General features: G+C 32.9%; 1 protein-coding gene across 4 annotated transcripts in view; it reads left to right on the plus strand.

The window, feature by feature from the left end:
* The first annotated feature begins 11,898 nt into the window (after positions 1-11,898).
* Crtc (CREB-regulated transcription coactivator) overlaps positions 11,899-25,071 on the plus strand; it is a 211,480-nt gene continuing 198,307 nt past the window's right edge. For 2 of the 4 annotated variants that reach the window (XM_072523620.1, XM_072523621.1), the window contains exon 1: positions 11,899-12,292. In XM_072523620.1, coding sequence (XP_072379721.1) covers positions 12,179-12,292 — 114 coding nt within the window. In that variant the 5' untranslated portion in view covers positions 11,899-12,178. The remainder of the gene's footprint in view (positions 12,293-25,071) is intronic. The other 2 variants (XM_072523619.1, XM_072523618.1) reach the window with 1 other exon arrangement.

Raw genomic sequence — 25,071 nt, forward strand, 5'->3', positions numbered from 1 at the left:
TGTTAAAGAATTCTTTAGCCGATTTGGTGTTCCCTTGGAGATCCACTCCGACCAAGGGCGAAACTTCGAGTCAACCCTTTTCCAAAACGTTTGTAAATTGATTGGTGTCAATAAGACCAGAACGACATCCCTGCATCCTCAATCAGACGGAATGGTCGAGAGAATGAACCGAACAATGGGTAAACACCTATCCAAGGTTGTATCAGAACATCAAAGAGATTGGGACCAGCATATTCATTTATTCCTAATGGCCTACCGCTCGGCCGTGAATGAAACTACAGGCCAGACTCCAACCTGCCTGATGTTAGGTCGTGAAGTTCGTTTGCCCTGCGACCTAGAGTTTGGCTGCAGACCTTCCGAAGAACATGTTGCAAGCGAAGATTATGTCGACCGCCTGAAGTTAAGAATGAACAACATTCATGAACTTGCCCGACAACACATCCAGATAGCCAGTGACAGAATGAAAGATCAATATGATTCTCGATGCAAGAGTGAAAGCTATGAAGTAGGTGATCTTGTTTGGCTTTATAATCCACAACGTCGTCGAGGCTTGTCTCCCAAACTACAAAGACAATGGGAAGGTCCGTATGAAATTAAAAAGAAAATAAATGACGTAATATACCGAATTAAGAAGTTGCCGAAAGGTAAACCAAAAGTAGTTCACATAAATCGTCTTGCACCATATGCTGGCTCAAATGAAACAGAAGAAGCACGAACCCTTCAACATGAGATCAAAGATGACCGGCGACCAAGCTTTAATGAATTTATGACAAATTACGCAGAGAGAAAGAGTGCTAGATTCGGCGTAACCACAGAAGTTCAGCAGGATCTTTTTAGTGTTCCGCATAACGTCTCTCTAGCCCACTGTGTTGCTCAAGATCTTGAGATGGCTAAAGGAATCTCATCCGTATTTTATAAGAAATTCGGACGTTTGGACGAGTTAAAAAACCAGCAGCCTAAAGTTGGAAGAGTAATGAGATTAGAAGATGGTTCTCGATCTTTGTTGTATATGGTGACCAGGAAGTCGTATACAGACAGGGCAAGCTACGAGGATATATGGCGTGCTCTAACTAATTTGAAGAAAATTGTGTGCAATTACGACATCAAGAATTTGGCCTTACCCAAGATAGGTCATGCACTAGATAATCTGGACTGGAAGATTGTCAGAAGCATGCTTGAAGTGATCTTCCGAGAAACCGGCGTACGAATTACTGTGTGTTGCATTAACCCGATGAAATCGTATCCTTCAAAGTCAGTAGACTGTTATTTCTTTCTAAAGGGTTCATGCAGAGCTGGAGAGTCCTGTAGATTCCGCCATCCTGTGTCTACATATAGAGTTGCTGATCGGGACGGTCAGATTTAAGAGGGGAGCAGTGTTACGAACATGCTTTCGAGATGGCCCAGGTAACGGTTGCATTGCATCTCTAATACCCTTCCAGAAGCTTCTCCGTGTATCGAGTGCGAGAGAGAATAACCGGTCACGTAGGCGAATTAGAGGTGGGACAACGCCAGAATATTCTCGAACTTAGTAACTGTAGTATATATAGGTAACAATGTTAGAAGTAGAGTCAGTTGTTAAGATACTACCGAACTGTAAAGTTATAAATAAATGTATGTATATAAATTCGAACCGCTCGTTTTATTTAATCACGCTACAATATATAATTTACGACGTCTATATTTTGTGATCTTCAATTTTCTATTGTTATGTATATCAATATCTTTGTATTTGTCTTTATCTTCTTGATAAATTGAAGTGAATTCCGATGAATAATCCCGCCAAAATCGTACACTTTAAATTAATAGATCTCATATTAATAGGAAATTTTATATAAAAAAAAGGTCGTTTGACGTCGTATTCTACATTGCTACATTGCAACCTAAAAGACTTTTTATGTATAGCCTCTACCTATATTTATGCATTTCGAATTCATCTTTGGTGCTCATTACTAAAGACCGGAATATATGCAACAGAAACAGAGCAATGACAATTAAATTGTAGAAGACATGGCATTCAGATTCTTCGTATACACTACTTAAGAGCTGTTAATAAGTATCGAGAAGATAGTGTATATGGATGAAACATACATTTACTTAACACATACTACATGCAAAAGTTGGAGTGATGAATCGAATGAAGGTATTAAGCAACCAACATCAAAAGGAAATCGTTTGATTATTGTACATGCTGGTGGTGAGTGTGGTTTTGTTCAAGAAACTGCCTTAATTTTCAAATCTGGTACTAAAACAGGCGGCTATCACGACGATATGTCTTTTGAAAATTATTGTAAGTGGCTCGAAAACAAATTAATATCCAATCTTCCTCCACAAAGTATTGTAGTAATAGATAATGCACCTTATCACAATAAACAAATTAACAAGGTACCAACAACAACATCAACAAAATAATTAATAAAGAAATGGTTAGAGGCCAGAAATATTCCAATAAACAATAGTATGATAAAGAGCGAACTGTACGATTTAGTAAAAATGCATAAACCAGCATATGTTCGTTATGCAATAGATGAGATCGCAATAAAACATGGACATACAATTTTCAGATTACCTGCATATCACCCAGATCTTAATCCAATTGAGCTGGTATGGGCCAGCTTAAAATCGTATGTAGCATCAGAAAATATTACATTTAATATCAATAATGTAAAATACTTATGCGAACAATTCTTTGCCACTTTCCCTCCTACTGAGTGGCAAAACCGATGCAAAAAATGTGAGGAAGAATTTTTAGTTCAACCAGCAACAATGGAAAATAATATGGAAAAATTTTTCATAACGTTAATAGATAGTGATTCGGAATGGGATTTTTTTGAATGATGAAGAATCAGATACCGAGGATCTCTAACCCCCCATGGATAAAAAAAAGTCTAATTTATTCTATATAAAATTTCGACGGCTGAAAGGCAAAAATTACCAAGCGCCATTTGGCTAACTTTACACTAGAGCGATTTACATTAATTAAACATTTAAAATACAATCTAATAAAAACTTACTAACTGTAAAGGATTAAAATGGAATAGGTACCAAATGAAAGTTGTTCTTAAATTTTCAAAATTCTAGTTGCTTGGTCACCGAAAATTGTTAAAAATGTTAATTATTTTAAATTACCAAGCGACAAAAAAATGAGAATACAACCAATCCACGCAGAAAAATTTTCAGATAACTCAATATCTCCCAAATTGGCGCTTGGTAATTTTTGTCATTCACCCGTCGATATAATAGTATAGCATACTAAACTAAATAATTACTAAGTATATTTAAAATGTCATTAATAAAATAAATAAATAAATTTTATTTAAAATATGGTAGGTATAATAAAAGCTAATAAAGAAGTTATTGTTTGGTAAATATTATATTTTAATCAAATCATTATTTTTGTCTGTTGAGCTAAGAGCTCAAAAGCTCTTAATCTTCTAAGTTGAGCTTTTTATCAAGAATAGTTTTTTTTTTTGTAAAATGTAAGATAAACTTTTCTTCGTTTGTATACAATTTTTTGGGACACACTGTATATCATACCTCCCCAAAACTTCCCTTATCCTTTTAGTCATTAAATTGTTGTGTAAATTATTTGAAACTCATTTTTTCAGATATAAAACTAAAAATACCCAATATTACTGTGATGATCCACGTATTGACAACATTGTAAAATTTTTAATATCTACCGAGTGATTATCAAGCCGTACAATGATTGTAATGTTCGGTTAAATTCCATCCTTTTCTGGCCGAATACTTTCTCTATCTGCGCACTAGAAGCTCCGCCCGTTTCACGAGATTCCTGTTCACCAGTACCCTCTTTTCCCTTACGCTCTGATGTAGCCAAGAGGCAGAAATATAAGTACATAGCGAATGGTGGTACGCTTTAACAAAATCAAACCGTAACTCTCTATTTTATTTTTAAAATATGCTCTTTATCTGTGTATAAATGTTTGTAAGTCGAAAAACTTTTTTCAAAGTCAAAACAAGTTATTGGTGTATTTTTAAATTTATTTATGTTGGAAGAAAATAGTTCAAGATCTGGTACCTTCAAGATTATCTTGATTAACTTTCGCAACTTTTTCCAAAATAGAAAATCCTGAGTTTTTGTTTAAAACATATTACAATTTATTTCCTAGAGATATGTCTACGTTTCCTTTAACCATACGAAAAGATTCCTTAACATGATTTATCAAATCGACTGATTCACAAAGAGTTAGATTTTGTTTTTTTACAAGAAATTTAAAATTTAAGCTTACCTATATATTGTAGATTCTGAGGTAAATTAGGTAATTGGACAAGGTGTTTACATTCCTCCAGAGCTGCTGAAGTGGAATCTGTTAGTTCTGCAATAAAATACTCCATATAAAAAATGCTGCTTGTAACTAAGTGCTCCATCTCGTGAGAACAGGTAACGGAGGTAATGGAGTATTACCCAGACGTTCTTTATAAAATTGAACTCGTAATGGCAATTTTATCAAAACTTTTTTGGCAATATTTATCCAATCATTAGCATGTGGAAAATTTCGTCTTATTTCTTCCGCGTCAAGTTTAATCCCATGAGCTAGACATTTTACTTACATAAATTAAATTGTTATAGAATATTGTCGCTTAACATTAATAAAACTTTATCGAATGGTATACTTTCCGGTAGAAAAAAAAACGGGCAACTCATCTTGAACAAAACGTGTTATGGTCAAATTTTTGGTTTTCTCCAATTGCTTTGACGCAATAAAGTAACAATTAGTTTTTACGTCTTCGTGTAACACCCCTATCATTAAATGCGCCATATAGCGCCCACGTGAATCAGTACTTTTGTCAACTATAAAATAAATCTAGTTATCGGCAACAATTTTTTGAATTTTTCTTATGGTCTCATACTTCTGCAAAAATAAGGTAAAAGTGACATTGTTCACTTTTGAAATTGGAATTCCCGAAGATAACAAGGCATCGAAAAGGTCCTGGTTAAAAAGTTGCTGCTCGGTTGGTGCAAGTAACCGATGCAAGGTGTCTTTGCACAAATATGAAACAGAATGCCTAAGTTTATTCTCACGTGTTTTTTTTCGAAAAATGCGTTGAAAATGGCTGCCACTTCTTTTAAAATGAAAATAGTTAGTTAGAATTTTAGAGCAAGGGCGACAAAATACTTTTCCTCCATCCAGCTATAATTCAGGATATAGCTGAATCCAAGCACTTAGTTTGGACATCGCGATATAAATCAATTAACGAAGTAATGTGTTACGTAATAAAATTACACTATAAATGCACTTTTAATATTTGCCTCAATATACATGTCTGACGCGAAAACCATAAATTTCACTTTACCGCCCCTTTTGAATTTCGGAAAAATCGTCTCACTAAAAATGTTTATGTATGTTTCAGTTTTTTTGTATATTGCGATTGTTAATTGTTTACCAGTTTACCTAAAACCTCTTTACACCAATGCCTTACAATAGCAAGTACGCCCAAAATGATTCAAAGTAACAAAGGTCGGCACATTTAGAAAATATTGGTATTACTTAAACATTTTTTTTATAAAAATATGCATATATATGCAATTTTTTGTAAAAATATGAAGTTTATGCAAAATATGCCAGATATGCAAACCCTCTACCCTGTCTCTACCCATAACACAGAAATAGCGACCTTAACCGAGCATGAAGCCTGCTACCACCACGACAACGTGGGATGCGTAATAAATACAATATTATGGTACTAAATGAAAAATGTGTTTAATTTTAATTACACCTAATTAATTATTAAGTTTTTGAGAGTTCGAAGGCGATGCGGAACTACAGTAAGTATTCTGCGAAATAATAATATACAGATTTGATAATTTGGAATATAATTTGGAATTTGGCGAACAATGTGGAAAATTGTTTTTTCACAAGATTTTTCACAGGTTTTATCACAAGAATATGTACCTACCTACAATTCATAATTATTTGATACACTTCATATATTTTCCAAAACAAATCAAATATTTGCATAAATTTTCTTTGCTTTCATTTTTCTTTTAGTTAATTACTATTTTTATTGACAATAAACCACAATTTAAGTTTAAAATAATTTTATTTTTGACTTTTCAATTTCGATTTCGGAAATCGGTCTCAAAATATAAAAAATTCAGTTATTTTGTGAAAATTGGCATTTGTGCATAATGACATTTCATTATTTATTTGGAAATCTGGTTTTATTATTAACTATTGGAAATTATAATCTATGGAAATTATATTATAGCTAGTTATTAAATAATTCCAAATAAATATTATATTCGTATCTACACAACAAAAACTTATCTGAAAAAATCATGGGAGTCTACAAAATGGAAACATTGTAAGCGCGCCATCTATCAGTGTAATGAGAAATTAGTAGTTCGAATTTACAGTATTACTAGTGTACATATTAGGTGGCGCAATATAAAATGTTTGTAATAATTTTGAATAATGTTTATTCAAACAAGACTATAAACTAAAAATTTAGAAGCACCTTCATAATGAATATCATTAAATCACATTTTACAACAACTATTGTACCTAACTAGTTAGAATAATTTCAAGATTTGATTATTTTCTGCAATATAGGCAATCTCAAATACAAACACATAGAGTAGATACACAACTAGAAAAAAATAAAAATAAAACCCACCAAAACTTACAGCATTAATTTCTTGTGTAAGGTTGTATAAACGTTATTATAATAAACATCAATCAAATTATCTATTTTCTTCTGATTTTCTTATACAACCTCTTTTAATAATTATATTTCCCACTCTGACTATATAAGTTACACACATCAAAATATTCTAGGGGACAAAAACAAAATGTGAGATTATAGAAGGATTTCAAATAATTTATTTCAAATATATTTAATGAAAAGTTATAACCAAGTGTCCCGAATATAAAATAAACATTTTTTCTTAGAATTATCGCAATAGCTCTTAAAAAAATTAAAAGAGAAACGGCATGTCAAAAAATGGTAACAAAAAAAAAATAAAAAACTAATTTGTTGTCCCATAACTCCCAACAAAGTAGTCTTTAGGTTAAGTTAGTATAATGTATGACTTTCACGGTTTTTGTTTACTGTCCTAAATCTGTAAGGCAAACTCATGGTCAATGTCTTGCTGCGGTATTCTGTTCCACCCTTTAAAAGGCCCTCAAACAGTTGCTGTTTTGTATTGAACGCAATGTGTTGTCGTAAAATGCGTCTGTCCAATATGTCCTATACATGCTCAATGGGGTTTAAATTTGGCGATTGTGCAGGCCATGGTAAAAACTCAATTTCATTATTTTCGACGAAATTTCGCACGACCCTGGCAGTACGAGGACGCGCCTTGTCGTGCATTAATTGAAATTGGGAACCAGCTTGTTGTGCAAATGGTATAACGAGGTTCGAGAATAATATCACAGTAGTCTGTTGCATTTAGAAACCGTTCCAGACAAACGAGATTGGTTCTTCAACCAAGAGTGATGCCACTAAATACCATTATATTGCCGCCTTGTTGTCTATGAACCTCCTCCACATTGGCCAATCGTTCAGCATTGCCATATTTGGTAAAAATCCAAATCGGGACTCCTCTGTGAACAGCGTAGAGGCCCACTCAAGTCTAACCCAATTTGCGTGTTCTTGTTCCTACTGATGTTGATGAGCGCAATTTCCTCTGGATAACACAGGCACTCTCACAGGTCTTCGAGCATTTAACCCTACTTTATGCAGTCTATTTCTTAAGTTTTGGTTACTTACAAACACCTGATGAGTCTCTTTCAGCCTTATTTGTGCTTGTGATACAGTTACAATGCGATCTCGCAAAGCCCTCAACGTAATAAAATGGTCTTCAATCTGGTTAGTTGAGCCTGTTGCTGGGGCTCTAAACCTGCAAAAAACAAAAAAAGCTGCATATGTTTTACACGACTGGATACGAAAAGTGGGAAAATACACAAGAGTTCAAAGGTCTAGTTGATTAAGTGCAACTTTGCAGCATAACTATTTGCTTGAAGCTCGGCAAATAAGAGAAGATTTTGCAAACTATTTGATAGGGGGAGAAGCAGTCAATTTACAATCTGATAGAATAGAGAAAATACTCCAAAAATATATCAGCATCTCCTTATTCTTGTTATGTATAGAAATTAACGGAAAAATAAAACTTACTACATTAGATTCTGACTTATTTTATTCCATATTATGTCTTAAAAAACTATCAGCTATGGAAAACCAGACAAGTTTCGGTTTGTACTCATTACTGTTCTAGTTCCCATAGACTTCTTTATTTTAGCAACTTCTTGATTATGCTTACCCTATGCTTCTAATTTCGCTTTGTTTTTAAAATTGTGAAATGTTTTTTCCCATAAACATGGAAACCTTTCATACTTTTCCACAAAATTTATTATATCAAATTGTCTGCGGATGTGTCAATTGTTGTTTGACCTTTTTACAATTATTTTTAATACTTTTGCAAAAATCGCGTACCACGTGCAATTTGTATAAACAACAACGACAAACTATCATGAAAGTTTTGCAGAACTATCTAGCCAAGTAAGACAGTGCGAAAGTACTTTCGCGACAGTATGATAGCTATTATCGGGTTATTTACATGGTGATAGTTGCTATCACCATGTAGTTCATGTGACAGTTACTATCATGATAGCAACTATCGCGACAACTAGATATCACTGTGAAAACGAGGCTGAACCTTAAAGTCCTTTCATTTACTACAATTTGGAAATGTTTTTTCCACTTTTATGTGTGATAAGTTCCCCTTATTTCTTTTTTTTTTTTGATAGAGTCTATCGAGAAAAGTCTAGTTAACAATTACTATATCTAGTACTATTGCTATAACATATCATGAAAACACTTGAAAAATTGATGGTAATACACTATGGGACAGAGCTAGAAGTATAGATATACGACGTAGATGCAACGTTAAGAGCATCAAGAACTGGGTAAGAAATAGAAGAGTAGAATGGAACGATCATATAAGTCGAATGACAACAAATAGAGTAGTAAAGACGGCAAGAGACGGTTCCCCAATAGGAAAACAATCAGTAGGAAGACCATGAAAACGATGTAACGACAACTTACTGGAGGCACATTGAAAACAGACAGAGTCATGTCTATAAAAAGAAGAAGAAGAAGAAGAAGAAGAAGAACATATCATCTCCAACATAATTTTTAGTTCCAAAGCCTAGTCTTCATGTATAGCTGCATTTTATTTTTTGGGTTGGCCCACATGTGAATTAAAATCACCTATTACGACTCTTCTCTGATAAAATCCGGATGTTGATAGAGTCACATGTAAAATGTATTCTGATAACGTAGAAATTAAAAAGATAAAGCTAAAAAAAGTTCAGATTAAGAAATAAAAATTTAATAAATAACTAAGATATTTTTAAGGTTCCGATAAACAGCAGGGAAACCCCGGATAGGATTGACGAAGTGCAGGAGGAAATACCTCGGGAAATACGTATAGAAGACCATAACCAGCAATTCCATGTTACTGCCGATGAAATAAGTAGAAGAGAAATTGTTAAACCAGTTTTAAAAATAACTAAAAAAAAAAGAGTCCGGAAACCTGATAATTGGAAACGAAATAAAGCTGCAATGTTAAGACAACAAGATAAAGAATATATTTCTCAAAAGACTGGTAAAGTGATGGAAGAAAAAACAATTAAAAGAGATTTACTGTGTAAAGAAAAATGTAGACTAAACTGTACTGAGAAGTTTAGTATTGCAAGCAGAGAAGAAATTCTAAGAAAATTTTATAAGCTAGATACAAATTCTAAAAATATTTTAATTTTTAAAAGTATTAAGATGCAGGAAGTTAATCGTCACCGCCCTCGTAAAAATATAAAAACGAAAGCTTACAGCTTTAAATATTTTATTACGTGTGATAAAGAAAATACACTAGTGTGTAAAGATGCTTTCTGCTCTTTATACCGAATTGGACGAAAAAAGTCTTTAAAGCTCAAAATGACTTAAGATCTGGCCAGGTAATGCCCTCACCACATAAGCAATGGCATCACAAAAATCCAAAAATAATATCCGATGAAGTAATAAACTGCATTGAAAATCATATCAAGCAGTTTCCTTCAGAAGAATCACATTATTCTAGGACTAAAAACCCACATAAAAAATACCTTTCCCCTTTACTAAATATTAACCGACTTCATCAACTATATATAGAGGATTTTCAAACAAAAAAGCTCGAAACTAAATATTTCGTAAAGGTCTCTTTTTACAGACATATATTTGAAACAAGGTTTAACTTATCTTTTGGTGTACCAAAAAGTGATACTTGCAGTTTATGCGATGCTGGAGAGAACTCTTTAGAGCACTCGAATAATTTTCAACTTGCTTTTGCGCAGCAGAAAGTTGACCGCGAAGCAGTAAAAATTTCCAAAGAAAAATGTTACATAACAATGGATCTTCAACAAACGATGCCTTTGCCAAAGCTATCAACGTCAAAATCTTTTTACTTAAGACAAATGTGGCTATACAACTTTGGAGTCCACTGTTTAACCAGTTCTGGTCATAAGTCCTATTTTTTTACATGGACTGAGGATATTGCCAATAGGGGAAGTAATGAAATAGCAAGTTGTTTGCTACGATTTTGTCTGCTTCTTAAAGAAGAAAATCCCCAAATTGATCATTTAATAATTTGGTCAGATCAATGTGGGGGACAAAACAAAAACTTCTCCATTATTAACCTTTTTCAATACCTAATATTAAATAAAATAGTTAAGATCATTGACCATAAATTTCCCGAAGTTGGTCACAGTTACCTTGACTCTGACAGAGGCTTTTTAGAGAATAGAAAAGGTTCTTAGAAAACATCAGAATATTTATATACCAGACCAATATCGGGAAATTATTAGATCTGCGAGTACCAAACAAAGTATATGCCTTAACATGGAACATTTTTTAATTGCTTTGAAACTCTACCTGCAAAACTTCATTTAAACAAAAGACTCACTAATAGTCTTGACCAAAAAATAAATTTTCGAGATAAAGTGAAGTGGCTAAGAGTAAGTTGTTTTGGAAAATACTTTTACAAAACTAGTTTAGATCCGTTTACCCCATTTATGGAAGTTGACTTACAAAAAAAAAGAGAACTGATAGTACAAAGTAATCAAGTTGTTTTACAAAAGTTACCTAAATGCGGTGGTTTGACTTCTGAAAAAATTTCAAATCTACAAGATCAACTTACGTTTATTCCAGCAGAGTATAAATGGTATTATGATATTGTTTTAGAAGAATGTTTGAAAAACCCTAAGAAAAAACGTAATTCATGTTAAATTTAAATGTTTCTGTGTCTTTGTTTATAAATTTTTAATGTATCTTACTTTTCTTTTGTTAATCTGCAAATAAAATTTAATTTCCAGATTATTTAATAGTTTTTTTTATTATTTTTTTAAAATTTAAATACACATAGGTGACATAACACCTTTCTCTACTCAAGTTTATACCAACATCTGCATAAAATGTTGGTTGATTAAGGTGCTATGTCCATTAAAATTAAAATTACTAAAAAAGTTTAAATTCTAGAAAAACAAAAAATATATAAAAAAGTACAAAACGATTCTAATCTAATTAGATAATTTTTATAAAATTTATTAAAAAAAATATATAAGTGAAAACGCGTTTCCTTCAATTAGTCAATATCTGAAAAAGTGGACATGGCACCTTTATCATCTCATGTCTTCAAATGTAAAATGTAATTCTCGTTACAATCAATTTGTGGTTTAATCCCCCATAAATAAAATATTTAAAAAAAGTTTGACTCACGCCGACCCTGTTTTCTGACTTATTTATATAATTGGTCAAATGTCAAAATCTTAACTCGATTACTCGATTCTAGAGTAAAAAGAAAACATCACGGCGTGAACTAAACGAACGAAGTTTATTTCAAATCAAACAAACAGTCCTTGAAACAGCATTGTTCACAGCAGGTTGTGAGCTGTTTTTATTTTAGTGTTTGATTAAAATTGTAAAATCCCTTCGAATAATGCGCAATAAAGTGATATATTGGAAGTGTTTTTATTAGTAGGTTTGTGATGGAAATTGATAAAAAAATTATGATTATTTCAAAGCAACAGACAGGGCACTAGCGCCTATTTTTCAAAGCAATTAACGCATGCGTGTTGTTTTTAGTGTTAGTAGTGTCAGTTTGCTACAGTAACAGTGGGTAGTCATGGCGAATCCAAGAAAATTTAGTGAAAAAATAGCCCTACATAATCACAGGCAGGCAGAAGAGACTGCAGCCTTTGAAAAGATTATGAAGGAAGTTATAGAAGCCACAGCGAAGGTAAGTAAAAATATCATCTTTTCAAATTTTTGCAATTTTGATGAATGACAATGTAAACAATATCCCACTGCTTCTTTCTGCAATTTTAACAGTTTTAAGCACCATCTAATCGTGTTGTTTTAATATGAATACGATTCTATTATCACTAGCGTATATAAAATGCAAATTTAAATATTCCTAATTGTGTTTTGTAAAAATAAAAACATTGCAGTACAATCAACAGAAAGATCTGTGACAATCAATAAACTAGTACAGCATGATTTGACAGCAACAAATTAGTGCATAATGTATCTTTATTGCTCTTTTTGGTTGTTTATTTATGAATAGGTTATAAATAAAGACTAATATCTAAAGGGTTAGACATAAAAGGTATATGTATCTTTCTATTGATTTTGATATAATTGTCTTCAAAATTTATTATCCTTTAAAAATTCTGTAATAATACTTCACTTGCGAAACCTTTAGTTTTGTCAACAATATAATTATGTGTACTTATTGCTTGCTGCTCTGAAAATAATCTTAAATGAATTTAAAAACTTTATCTTACAATGTATCTTTGCAACCTTTTAAAGTAAGCAATATTCCCAAATAAATTTTTCATGCAGAATGAAGAAACAATTTTATGTTATCTTATTTATATGTTAATGAAATCAGTAGGTACCAAATAATTGTAAATACTGTATTCATCCTTAGTAGTTATATCAAAATACTTATGTATTGAAATTTAAATTTAAACATCAATGTGTGTTGAAAGTTGGTAATTGTTTCTTTGATATAAAGGAAACAACAATTGGCAAATTTGTTTTAATCTAACATAAAATATTTATTGTCTCTTGAATATTCTAATTAATAGCATGAACTAAATGATTTGAAATAGTGTACATAATTTTTAATCTTATAGATTGTTATATCTTCTAAACATGGATATTACCTCTTCCTTAAAAACCTTTCTGTTAGTTTACATCATGTGGAATTTAGGAGAGTCTCCCATATAATTTATTTAAAAAAACCTATAAGAATATTTTAATAAAATATATACACTGTTCACTATTTTATTACAAATCCTTTACTTAAATAGTTGATCTTTCATCTTGCACAAGGCACATTCACCAATACAATTTTGAGTGATAGAAATATATTCCATTTGAAATAACAACATTGTTATCATAAATTACACAAGTGTATAAGTTGACAATTTATGTCAAAAACCATTTCCAGTGTTGTAGGTTGTAGCCCAGATACCTAATTTTAAAAGTACAATACAGCTTTTGTTGTTTTGCAATTAACATGTACTTAAGAATATTTATTCAATTATAATCTGGTTATTGCCTCATCCTTTTTAGTCTTCTAGTTTGTCTAGTATTATCGAGGAGCTGGATTGGCTCAATATTTGTTTGACTATGAAGTTAGTCATGACTTTCTGCCATCTTCTTACATCCATATCCTTATGGAGATCACTTTTTCTCATATAACAAAAATCATCCAATATTTCTTAATATTCTGTTCTGGAATTTTTGAATTATTGTTATATTGATTATCTCAGCACATCTCCAAAATGGGCTTGTATAAGACCATACAGATCTTAATATTTGTTTATATAGTACGTACAAGAATACTGCCCTACTAAGAAAGAACCCCGTATCTCCAAAATTTGAAAAATTGGGATATTTGCACCATATGAATCGTTATGATTTATTTAACATATCCACATAGAGAAAAACCCGTATTTTACATTTCTAAATATTTTATGAAAGAAAATAGTTTCCCCGTAAACGCCAAAAATGACTATTGTATGCTTAGTATAAACCTGGCATTTAACGCTTCGTAGTAAGAACCTGGTATATGCTCAGCAGATACGGGTTTTTAACGTAGGATAAAGCGATATGCGAGGTTTTTTCTAAGGAATAGAGCAACATCGCTAATAGTTTCCACCACCAAGTGGAACTATCGTTAAAGAAAAAGAAGAAAGTTTATGATTATCATGATTTTGTCGAGGCCGTTAAAACATGTAATTTGAATCGTGTGGTGGTGAAAGAAATGGGGGTTTCCGATTTTCTTATCTGGAAAAACTTATCATCATTGTCAAAATTAAAGAAAACAGAGTCATGTATTTACCTTATCACAAATTGTTAAAGTAATTGTGAAGAGAGAGAGCAAAATTTTACACATTAAGATTGACGATAGCGAGGAGTTGATAAGGATAGACTTTTTGCAGGCCAGAGTGTTAAAATCTGGAATAAAGGACCCCACACCTGTGACGAAACCTTCTGGGATTGCTAAGAAGAGAAAAGAACAAATATTAAAAAACTTAGGTCAAATTATACCGGCGAACCACCATCAATTTTAGGAAGAATTGCCAACTTCCGATTAATAATTTTCATTTTGTTTTTCGTAAATACTTATGTTTTATTCAACAAATGTTTCTAAAAAATATTATTAAAATATTTAAATGTTTTGCCTTTCGAGGCAGTTATATAAATTTTATAATAATTACTGGATAGTATGTGGTTTTAGCTAAGTAAACTAGACATAATTCTTTGCTTTGTTAGCCCATATGTCGCATAACTAATGTCCATGTGGTAATTTTGTAATTTTTTTTTTTTTTTTTTGAAAAAAAGTAAATACGATGCTACACACTCTACCCTAAACGATTTCATGGTATTATTGTACCAAAAACACAAGGGATTAAACAAAAATCTTTAATCGCGTTCTTCTCAAAACTCGCTATAGTGGAGATACGGGGTTCTTTTTTAATAGGGCAGAATATCATATATAGACAGGGTAGAGAGTCTTTCACCTAACCAATAATTGTTTTCTTATGTCTATTTTTAATTGGTTTATAAAATCAATTTAGTTCTATCAAATGTATTACAAGTAATCTCATTACAATCAATTTTTCGATTAAAAATTTTGTTCTAGACGAGAAAGAATTAGTTTTTACAGGTCTCAAGAGATTACAGACTCAGAAGATTCATTACAAATATTTTTGTAAAATTAGGGAGAAATTAGAGAGAAGGGGCTTTTATAAAAATAAAATTAAAAAGGAACACAGATTATACAGTATAATCTAGAGACCGAAGACTGAACCCACTACCCATATTTAACTATGTGACAAACCAGTATAGAATGTGGCAGCCAGATATCAGTGGCTAAGATAGTGGTCTATGAAGTCTGAACATACAAGTTCATTTCTCAGCCTTGACAAAGAAATTTTCAATTTCTAAATGTTATACCAGCCAGAGTAAACTTTAATTTTTTTTTAATAATTTTTTTCTCATTTTCTCAGACTCTCACACAGGTAGCACTGATGGTTTTGTTTGGTATTTGAATGGATTATGTCTTATAATTTGTGAGGGAAATATTGTCGTAAAGTTTTTCCTGGGTTCATAAAGTGTTTATTTTTTATTTTTACTTATTTTTTCCACACAAGTAATTAATTCAAATTCATCTTCTACTTAACCTAATTTTTGTGTTCAAAACATATGATCGAGAAACTATTTTGTTTGTCAGTGATGACATTTCGTCTCCCATGCTGAACCTTAAGGGTCTGTGGAACAATTTTTAGGAATTGCTAAACGGGATTAAATGCAGGGAATCTGCAATCAGAAAATATTTATTTACATCTATGTCCTAAACAGAAACATACTATTCATTATTACACAAATAATTACAGAATACTGCTGACTGAGCAACCACATGAGAACATTTTTTCTTTAGATGCCCTCTCCATTGCTTAGGGTAGGTCTTCATTATGACAAATTTTAGCCTTTACTACAACAGATTTTTGGCTTTTCCCTTCAATCTTGCTCCCCATTATGAGACTATATGGATATATTTTTATCCCCTCGCTAAAGTTAAAGGTTATAAGACTCAGAAATTCTCTATTAATTATTCTAATCATTTGTGAATTACTTTTCATTTTGTTCATATTGTAAGTATTCTTCAGAATACCCACATTTACTTCTAGATTCTATGTTTCAGCTCCATACAGTAACACGGAATAAATGTAAGATTGTATCAACTGATATTGAACATTCAATGATAACCTCGAGTTTGTGAGTTTTTTAATTGCTGTAAGGTTGATCGGGCATTTTGTATTAGTACTCATATTTCAACTTCATCATAAAGATCGTTTGTTACATAGTAGCCGAGGTACCGAAACTTGTGTAAAAACTATATTTGCTTGTTGTATATAAAGATGCCCTCTGGTTATTTGGATTGTATGTGAAAGTAATTACTCTTTTTAGTATTTAGTACCTATACCTATAGTACCAAGAACAACTTGATATCCTAGAAAAACTCAGAAAGACAAATGTTGGGAGTATCACTGAGAGATAAAAAGAAAAAGAAGTGGATCAGCTGCAAAACCAAAACAACAGATGCTGTCGAACAAGATTTAAAATTAAAATGGGCTGGACACAATGAAAGATTGGTCTTACCGACCATGTATTGTAAAGTGATCAAAGAGTCAACCGCAAATGAGGTGGAATGATGTTATTAAGCAAAGTGCAGGCCCAATGTGGAAGAAGTAAACAGAGGACAGAGACAACTGGATACAAATAGAAGAGTTTTATATTTATCACATGAATAGATTCTGCTATATGTAGATAGTATATTTAGTATTTATTGTTTGTCCCTGTCTGTGGCCTATGCTTGTTATAGTGTTCATATTTGTTGCAAGTCTTCAATACTTTCAGCTATAATAACTGTTTCATTTGTGTGCCTCAAGTTATTTACATACTCGTATATTCAGTTGACTTTAATTTCCTTTTTCATTTTTTTGAATGGGTCCTTGAAAAATTTGTTTTGAACATGTATTGAATACAAAAGATGAAAGTATGTCCTGCTGTACTCTTCTCTCTTCTCATTGTGTTTTATATTGATTTTCTTAGGAATTATCCTTAGTGTCGGGGTAAATATTGGTTTTATTTATTTTGTTCATTAGTAATGTTATAGTTATAAGATAAATTTCTAGATAAAGTTGTAAGATAGAGTTCTAAGATAAACTAAAAAATTAATTTGGGTATTTCATTATCAAATGTTCTTTGTTACTTCTGCTGGTGGTACATATAGAATATTATTTATTTTTCAGGATGGTTTATTTGATTTACCCTAACTCACATTTCAACTTATTTGTTCCACATGACCCCTAATATCTGTTACAATCTGTTGTATTACAATTTGGTTATTAAGTACTAGAAATATTGTAGGAGGGATGGTGCTTTTCTCAGAACCTTTTTTAATAATCCTTCCAGCTCTGGTTCATCTGTTGTTCATCCAATGTTCTATTGCTATTGGGGTGAGTTTCTAATTGTTTCTGGATTTCTTTTGTATTTATTTTGGTCCTGATTTTTGTATGATCTTAAATCAATTGGTTTCAAATTTTTTTGCATACATTCTTTGATTGCATTTTTATTGTTGTTTTGCAGGTTTTCATTTTGAATTCTTTCTACTGTTGTTCGCAACATGTCCAAGAGATTTGTTTCTAAGAGTGGGGTTCATTTGACAGAAAAAGTGCTAATAAACATTCTGTTTTCTTCCCTACGAGTGGCGGTTTTAGGTGGAAGCCCCGAGGTAGGAGTGGCAAACTTTTTTGCATCTTTTTTGGGGTCCAAGTCTCGTTTTTAGAGATCAAATCTCTGGCGACTGGAGTTTGATTCTGTGGGAACTTGGGAAATCCTTAGAGTCTTTTTTTACGATAGAAGACTAAGGAAACTACTCGTCAACTTGTTTACTTTGGTCATTGGAAATATCTTTACAAACTTATATCAGTATAATTACTTAATATAGGTAGCTTTTAAGTAATTCACCTGCGGTTTGCAGATGTATAGTCCTTATAAGCAACAATGATGAACAACAAAATGAGCTTAAAAATATGCTGGAAGAATTATATTAAGCCATTAAACAAATAGGACTAAAATCTTATATACTAAAACGCTAAGCCCTTTTCTTGTCCTCCACTTTACTCAAAAACCATATTAGATAATTAAAATATTTTTTCGGAATATTATTAGTATTACGTATGAGATTGTCAAGATACTTTTGGTACAAAAATTCACTTCCGGTTTTGAGATGACCGGAAGTTAAAATTTACTTTAAGTTTTAGACCCCACAATGTATATATGGATCGAAAGGTCTCGTCGAGACGAATCTAAATATGTACTTCCGGTTGCGATCCGACACCGGAAGTGACCCGAAACGCGCATAAAACGTCAAGATAGAGCAAATCTGACACCGGATTCGTGATCAGCATGCAAAATTAACTGCTAAATGATATCCATGTCGACATTTGATGAACTAAAAATTGCATTCCGGTTTTGAGGTCGACTTCCGGTTTCGTTTTTATTAGTCAAATCAATAGAGAATTCAACGTAGAGTTCAAAAATGTAAGTTCACGAAATTATCATTTATAGTTTTTGAGTTATTGATAAAAATATTTTTACTTCCGGTCATTGCATATATTGTATATTTTTCTCGCAAAATAAAAATTTCATTTAAAAAACTCAATGTCGAGTTGGTCCGCTAGTGAATATTACTAAAACTACAATTATCAATTCATAAAATATACAAATGTCTTGGATATAAAATATAGTTGGAAAAAGAACACTAGTGTTCTGAAGTGTATAGAAGGCTAGTACAGTATGGACGGCTTTTGGCAATTCGGCTTGGTACTTAAGTTTCGAAAAATCCCCCTAAATGTTGCATACATCTTCAAAGTCTTTACATACAGTCTTGAAACAATGGTATTCACACGTAAATCTGCAAACATGTTCCAAACAACACAACAACATATGGAAAGGACTATCTTAGACAAGGATTCAGAGACAGAAATGAAAAAATTTGAAGAAAACCTGAATAACAGACTGAAAGAGTGGTTATACTTAGGTGAGAATGTAGCGGTACAATAGAGCGGTAGGTATTGTTGGTTTGACGTCCTAGAACAACCAAAAGCAGTATGAGAAGAATCCAAAACATTGGACTCAGACTGCCAAAACCGACCATAAATAAACATAGAAAGAATTAAAAGTGGAATATATATCTAGTATTATATTATATAAAATAAAACTCTACAAACCAATAATACGCCCAGTCCTAACCTAATATGGGTCAGAGACCTGTACTCTAAATGAAAACATATGTTTCGAAAGAAAAGTAATAAGGCGAATCTATGGAGCAGTAAATGTCAATGGAGTGTGGAGAGGACGATACAACTTCGAACTTTATAGAATATACTAGGAACCTGATATCGTAAAACATATTAAGATAGGACGGCTGAGGTGGATAGGACATGTAATGCGGATGGAACAAAATGATCCAGTTAGAAAAACGCTCCTTGATAGACACATTGGTCAGAGAAGAAGTGGAAGACCCATAACAAGGTTCCTTGATAACATCAATAAAGACGTGAGAAATATGGGGATATGTACTTGGCAGAGAAAGGCGATGACTAGGGACGACTTGAGAGAAATTCTTGAGGAGGCTAGGACCCATGCAGGGTTGTAAAGCCAGAATGATGATGATATAATATTCCTAGTAGTGGATTAGTAAGAGTAGAAATAGAAGAGAGGCAGCTGGACAAATAATAAATATTATTGTGCCATTGCATTTTATTCATGTTCATTTGTTCCTGATATTTTAACTGTGTGGAGATAATTTTTTTCATTTACAATTATGTAATATGACAAGACACTTTTCTAAAGTTAAAACAATATAACATGTACTTATTTTAAGAATGTCTAATCCTATGTACATAAAATTACAGTACTAATAAAAATAGTGATTTATATTCTAAACTTTAGTTAATACTACTGGTTTGAATAAAATCAACATAGAGAAAATAATTTGCTTTGCTGATAAATTCAATGAAAAATGTCATGAAATTTAATTTTTTTTTTAGTTTCAATTTCTTTTTAAGTATTTCTACCTCCTTCAAAGGCTTACACCTGTTCCGTCTTCAGATAACTTTATATTGGATATAAAGATTAAAGTCATTTTACCCTATGATGGCCGATATGCAATTAAGATATGATCAGTGGGCCTCAAACAGTGGGGCGTTAATATTTAATTCCGATCGCTTGAACAGTAAAAAAATTTAATTTCTTGTATTTTTGCATTGTTGCACCGCGTGTGGCATGACTTTAGGGGATGGCCTTAAAAATGTATTATGTTCTTGCAAAATTTTGGAATACGTTTAATTGGTAGAACAATTTTAACATTTGTTTTCGATACATATTTCAGTCCTCTACAAATAGTTTTTCGTGACTTTTGGTGTAAAATAATTGGGGAAGCAGGAATTCAACAATTTAGAATTTCCCATTGAGTTTCCTATGGCCCGTTTGACGACTCACCACCCTGTACATATATATATATATATATATATATATATATATATATATATATATATATATATATATGCACGCCATTGGGCGGCAATCAGTATTATCATCAAGGGTACTCGTAAATAGTTAAATTGTCACTGGAAGAAGTATAACACCCTGCATCAATGGTTTCAAATATAACATATAGTTTTGTTTGTAGTTTTACGAGTTTACTCATTTTTCTGAGTGCTCAAGTTCTTCGTGTAGAATAAGATTTAAATATTTAATAATCTTTGACCACAATCAAAATTAGTATCTTAATCACTTCGGAATGAATAAGAGAAAATTGGGTATTTTCTCTGGCAGTAGATTAAAATTCGAAATTAAAAATAAATTTAGGTTGTCTAAAATCACTATAAAAAATGTTGGTATTTGTAATAGTTATTAGAGTGTGAAAATTGTAATTTTAAAAGCAATTACCAAAGGATATTAAAACTATTTATAAGAATGTTTGCGAAGTAAATTGCAAGAACAATAAATATCCCAATTTATTTTTTTTTTGTTGTGCATATTTTGTAATACGAGAGGTTGCTATTTATATTTCTGGCCTAAAAATGAAAAAACAAGTATTTATGGTCGGAAATGGCTTTATTGCTTTTCAAAATATTCTCCATGAAAATCAATACACTTTGCATGCGTTTGAACGAATTTTCGAAGCACTTTTTTTACGCAATTTATTTTTGATGTACGGGAATAGAAAGAAGTTATTGGGTGCCAAATCAGGACTGTACGGTGGATGACTGGACGACCTGTTAATTCGATGTTTTGGCCGGTCAAAAACTCTGTTATGTGCTGTGTGTGAGCTTGCTTGTCTTGGTGAAGGCACAAGACTGATTCGTCTTTTCTTATCATTTTTCCGAATTTTACTGAAAACTTCTGGCAAACAAATGGTTGTATACCATTCAGAATTGACCGTCTTACGTTCTTGTAACGGCAGTGTAGCTACATGGCCATTTATACGTTTCGTTTTGCTTATTCTACTAACAACTTTTGTTGAATTTGGTTCATCTTGGAACACCTATACGGTCGATTGCTGTTTTGTTTCGGGCTCCTATGCATAGATCCATGTTTTGTCACCTGTGAAGATGTTATACACAGCAGTTGATGCACCGCGATCCCATTTCTTTAACATTTTCTTACACCAATTGACACCAGACTCTTTTTACCTTTTGTCATATTATCTGGGATCCAACGTGAACAAATCTTTTTACAACCAAATGAGATCTTGCTCTGCCAGTTCACGCACAGCATCCATGGTTTCTGGTCTAACAGCCGATTCTGGGCAACCTTCACGGAATTCGTCCTGGAGAGAGAACACACCACGACTGCTTGATCCCCGTATAACGATTTAAGTTTATCGATGCACTCATCATCATTATCATTGGTGCTACAGCCCTATAAAAGAGCCTCGACCTTCCCAAGTCTATTACGCCAGTCAGTTCTATCCAACTGTTGCCAGTTTGCTGCGCCTATTTGTCTACCATCCTCATCTACACCATCCCTCCATCTGAGTTTTGGCCTACCCCCCACTTCTACTTCCCACAGGTTGTGACATAAGGATTCTTATAGGAGGGTTGTTCTGCTGTGATCTTGTCAGATGTCCTGCCCATCTTAGTCTTCCTATTTTTATAAAGGATATTACGTCCTTACCACCAAATACATGTTTATATCTGTGATATATCTCGTAGTTGTACCTCCTTCTCCAAACACAATTTTCACAGATGCCACCGAATATTCTTCTCAGGATCCTTCGTTCAAATATAAGCAGGAGATTTACATCTGGCTTGGAAATGGTCCATGTCTCCGACCCATATGTCAACACTGGTTGTATAAGGGTTTTGTATATGGTTATTTTTGTTTTTTGGCTTAAGTTTCTGCTTCTCATATGTCTACTCAGTCCAAAATAGCATTTGTTTGCTTGGATTATTCTTCGCTTGATTTCTTCCGTAATGACGTTCTCCTTGGTGATCAGGGAGCCTAAGAATGTGAATTTGTCCACCACTTCAAAGGTAGAGTTATCAACCGTGAATTGGTGGCCGATGTTTCTGGCTCTATTGTTGGGTGTTGATGCCAATATCTTAGTTTTCTCCTCATTTACTTGCAGGCCCATATTTTTTGAGGCTTTTGACAAGGTGGTATATATTTCTTCTAGCTTGCGTGTTATGCGGGCAATTAGGTCAACATCATCTGCATATGCCAAAATTTGGGATGATTTATTAAAAATGTTTCCTCTGTTGTCTATTTGGGCATCCCTGACCGCCTTTTCCAGAGCTATGTTGAAAAGGAGACACGCCAGCGCATCTCCCTGTCGCAGCCCAACATGTGTTTCAAATGCCTGTGATTGTTCGCCCTGTATATCGACTTTGCAAACAACTTTACGCATTGTAGCCTTAACCAATCTTATCAGTTTATCTGGGATGTGGAATTCATCCATGGCTTCATACAATTTATTTCTTAGGACACTATCATAGGCCGATTTAAAATCTACGAAAAGATGGTATGTGTCGATATTTAATTCATTGGTTTTTTCCAGTATTTGCCTTAGCACAGAGGTCTGGTCTGTTGTTGATCGACCAGGCTTAAAACCACTTTGATATTCGCCAAGAAACTCCTCTGAATATGCACTCAGGCGATCATATAAAATACTCGAAAATATTTTGTATGCTGTATTGAGGGTTATTCCCCTATAGTTTCTACATTCCAATTGATCACCCTTGTTGTGTAGCGGGCAAAAGATCCCAATACACCACTCTTCTGGGATTTGTTCCTCATTCCAGGCTCTCAGTATGATTTTATATATATGATTAGTCAGAGTAGCACCTCCACATTTAATAAGTTCCGCGGGTATACAATCGATGCACTCTTGACTTGATAATCTACGTCGAAAGTTATAATAAATTATCGCACGAAAATGTTCACGGTTCCATTCCATTTTTTGGCCGAGAAAAGTTTTTCAATCCACTGTAAACAACACAAATATTGCTCATATGTGAAAGCGTTCTGAGTGCACATATGCTTAAAAATGTCAAACTTTCCACTGTAAGTGTCAGATGTCAGTTGGCAGTACGTAGTGTTGCCTATTCCAAAAATGTAAATAGCCTAGTAGTAAAAAAATTAAGATTTTCTTGAACGAATATGACATTTACAGAATATATAAGTATCAGTTTGATGATTTTTATTATATATGTCTACAACTGTGGATACATGATGATGTCTTTCGACACAATTTTCACTTTCAGTGTGTAGACTAAAGACTTCCATTTTGAGAAATTAGGTTTATTTCCACCTTTTTCTGAGTTTTACTATACTTCGTCGGTATTCTGGTTTGTCCTGTAAAGCTGATCTGGGTAGTTTTTCAAATGGCTTCTTCTTTTAGTGCCATACGCTATGCAGCGTGTAGGCGCTTATACTGGTTGTCGAATGCACAGGGATCCTTCTTCCGCTTTTCTGATTATTGTGGTAATATCAGTTATACCGCAGTAGTTTCTTATGTCTGTGAACCATAAATCTTGCTTGCGATCAAGGGTAGGAAACGTAATTCTAATAATACATACATTCTCGGCGCTACAAATTTTGGGTTTTAGCTTCACAATTTGTCTCTAGCAGATTTTCCTCTAGGGTCTCCACATAGATCTAATGCTAAATACATTATACAGTGCCCCGAAAAATTAACCAGACGCTAAGCTTATAAGTAAAATTAAGACGTATTAGAAAAACTTAAATTCCAATATTTTTTTTTATTATGTGTTCAATGACAAAGCATAAAATTAAAAACAGGTTTTAAAATGTTGATTAATTTAATAACAAATAATTTTTTATATTTTACATTTCTGGCATAGGCTAGATTAAAGCAGCAATCTCATTTTGCGATATTTGTTCCCACTATAACATTATACCTCCAACACCAATGGAGCAACGGGACATGTTATGCGGATGAAGCAATAACGATAGCAGAAGAAAACCTTCAGACCAAGAAATAATAGAAAAAAGGAAGACCAAGGACTACATGATAACAAAACATTGATAAATCGATGAGTTCCTGAGATTTATATATAATCATCATTCAATTTTCGCTTAGACATAGATCTCCCTCATAATCTTGTGCCTCTTGCATCCAAATCCTATGTCAACGTTTTAGATCGTTAGTCCAACGTGTTGGTGGACGACCTCTGCTTCAGTATGCATCATCTCTTGGTCTCCATTACAGTATCCCCTTTATCCATCTGTTATCTGTCTATGGAGTTCTACTTCAGTGTTGTTATTCTCTCTACAGCATCAGCCACTCCTGATCTTCGTTGTAGCTGGCGGTTTGGGATCTTGTCTCTTACTGAAACGCCTTACATAGCACGTTCCATCGCCCTTTGAGCCACCCGGATCTTTTTCACTGTTCTCCTTGTCATA

This window comes from Diabrotica undecimpunctata, chromosome 2 (assembly GCF_040954645.1).
Source record: "Diabrotica undecimpunctata isolate CICGRU chromosome 2, icDiaUnde3, whole genome shotgun sequence".
Classification (NCBI taxonomy): Eukaryota; Metazoa; Arthropoda; class Insecta; order Coleoptera; family Chrysomelidae; genus Diabrotica; species Diabrotica undecimpunctata.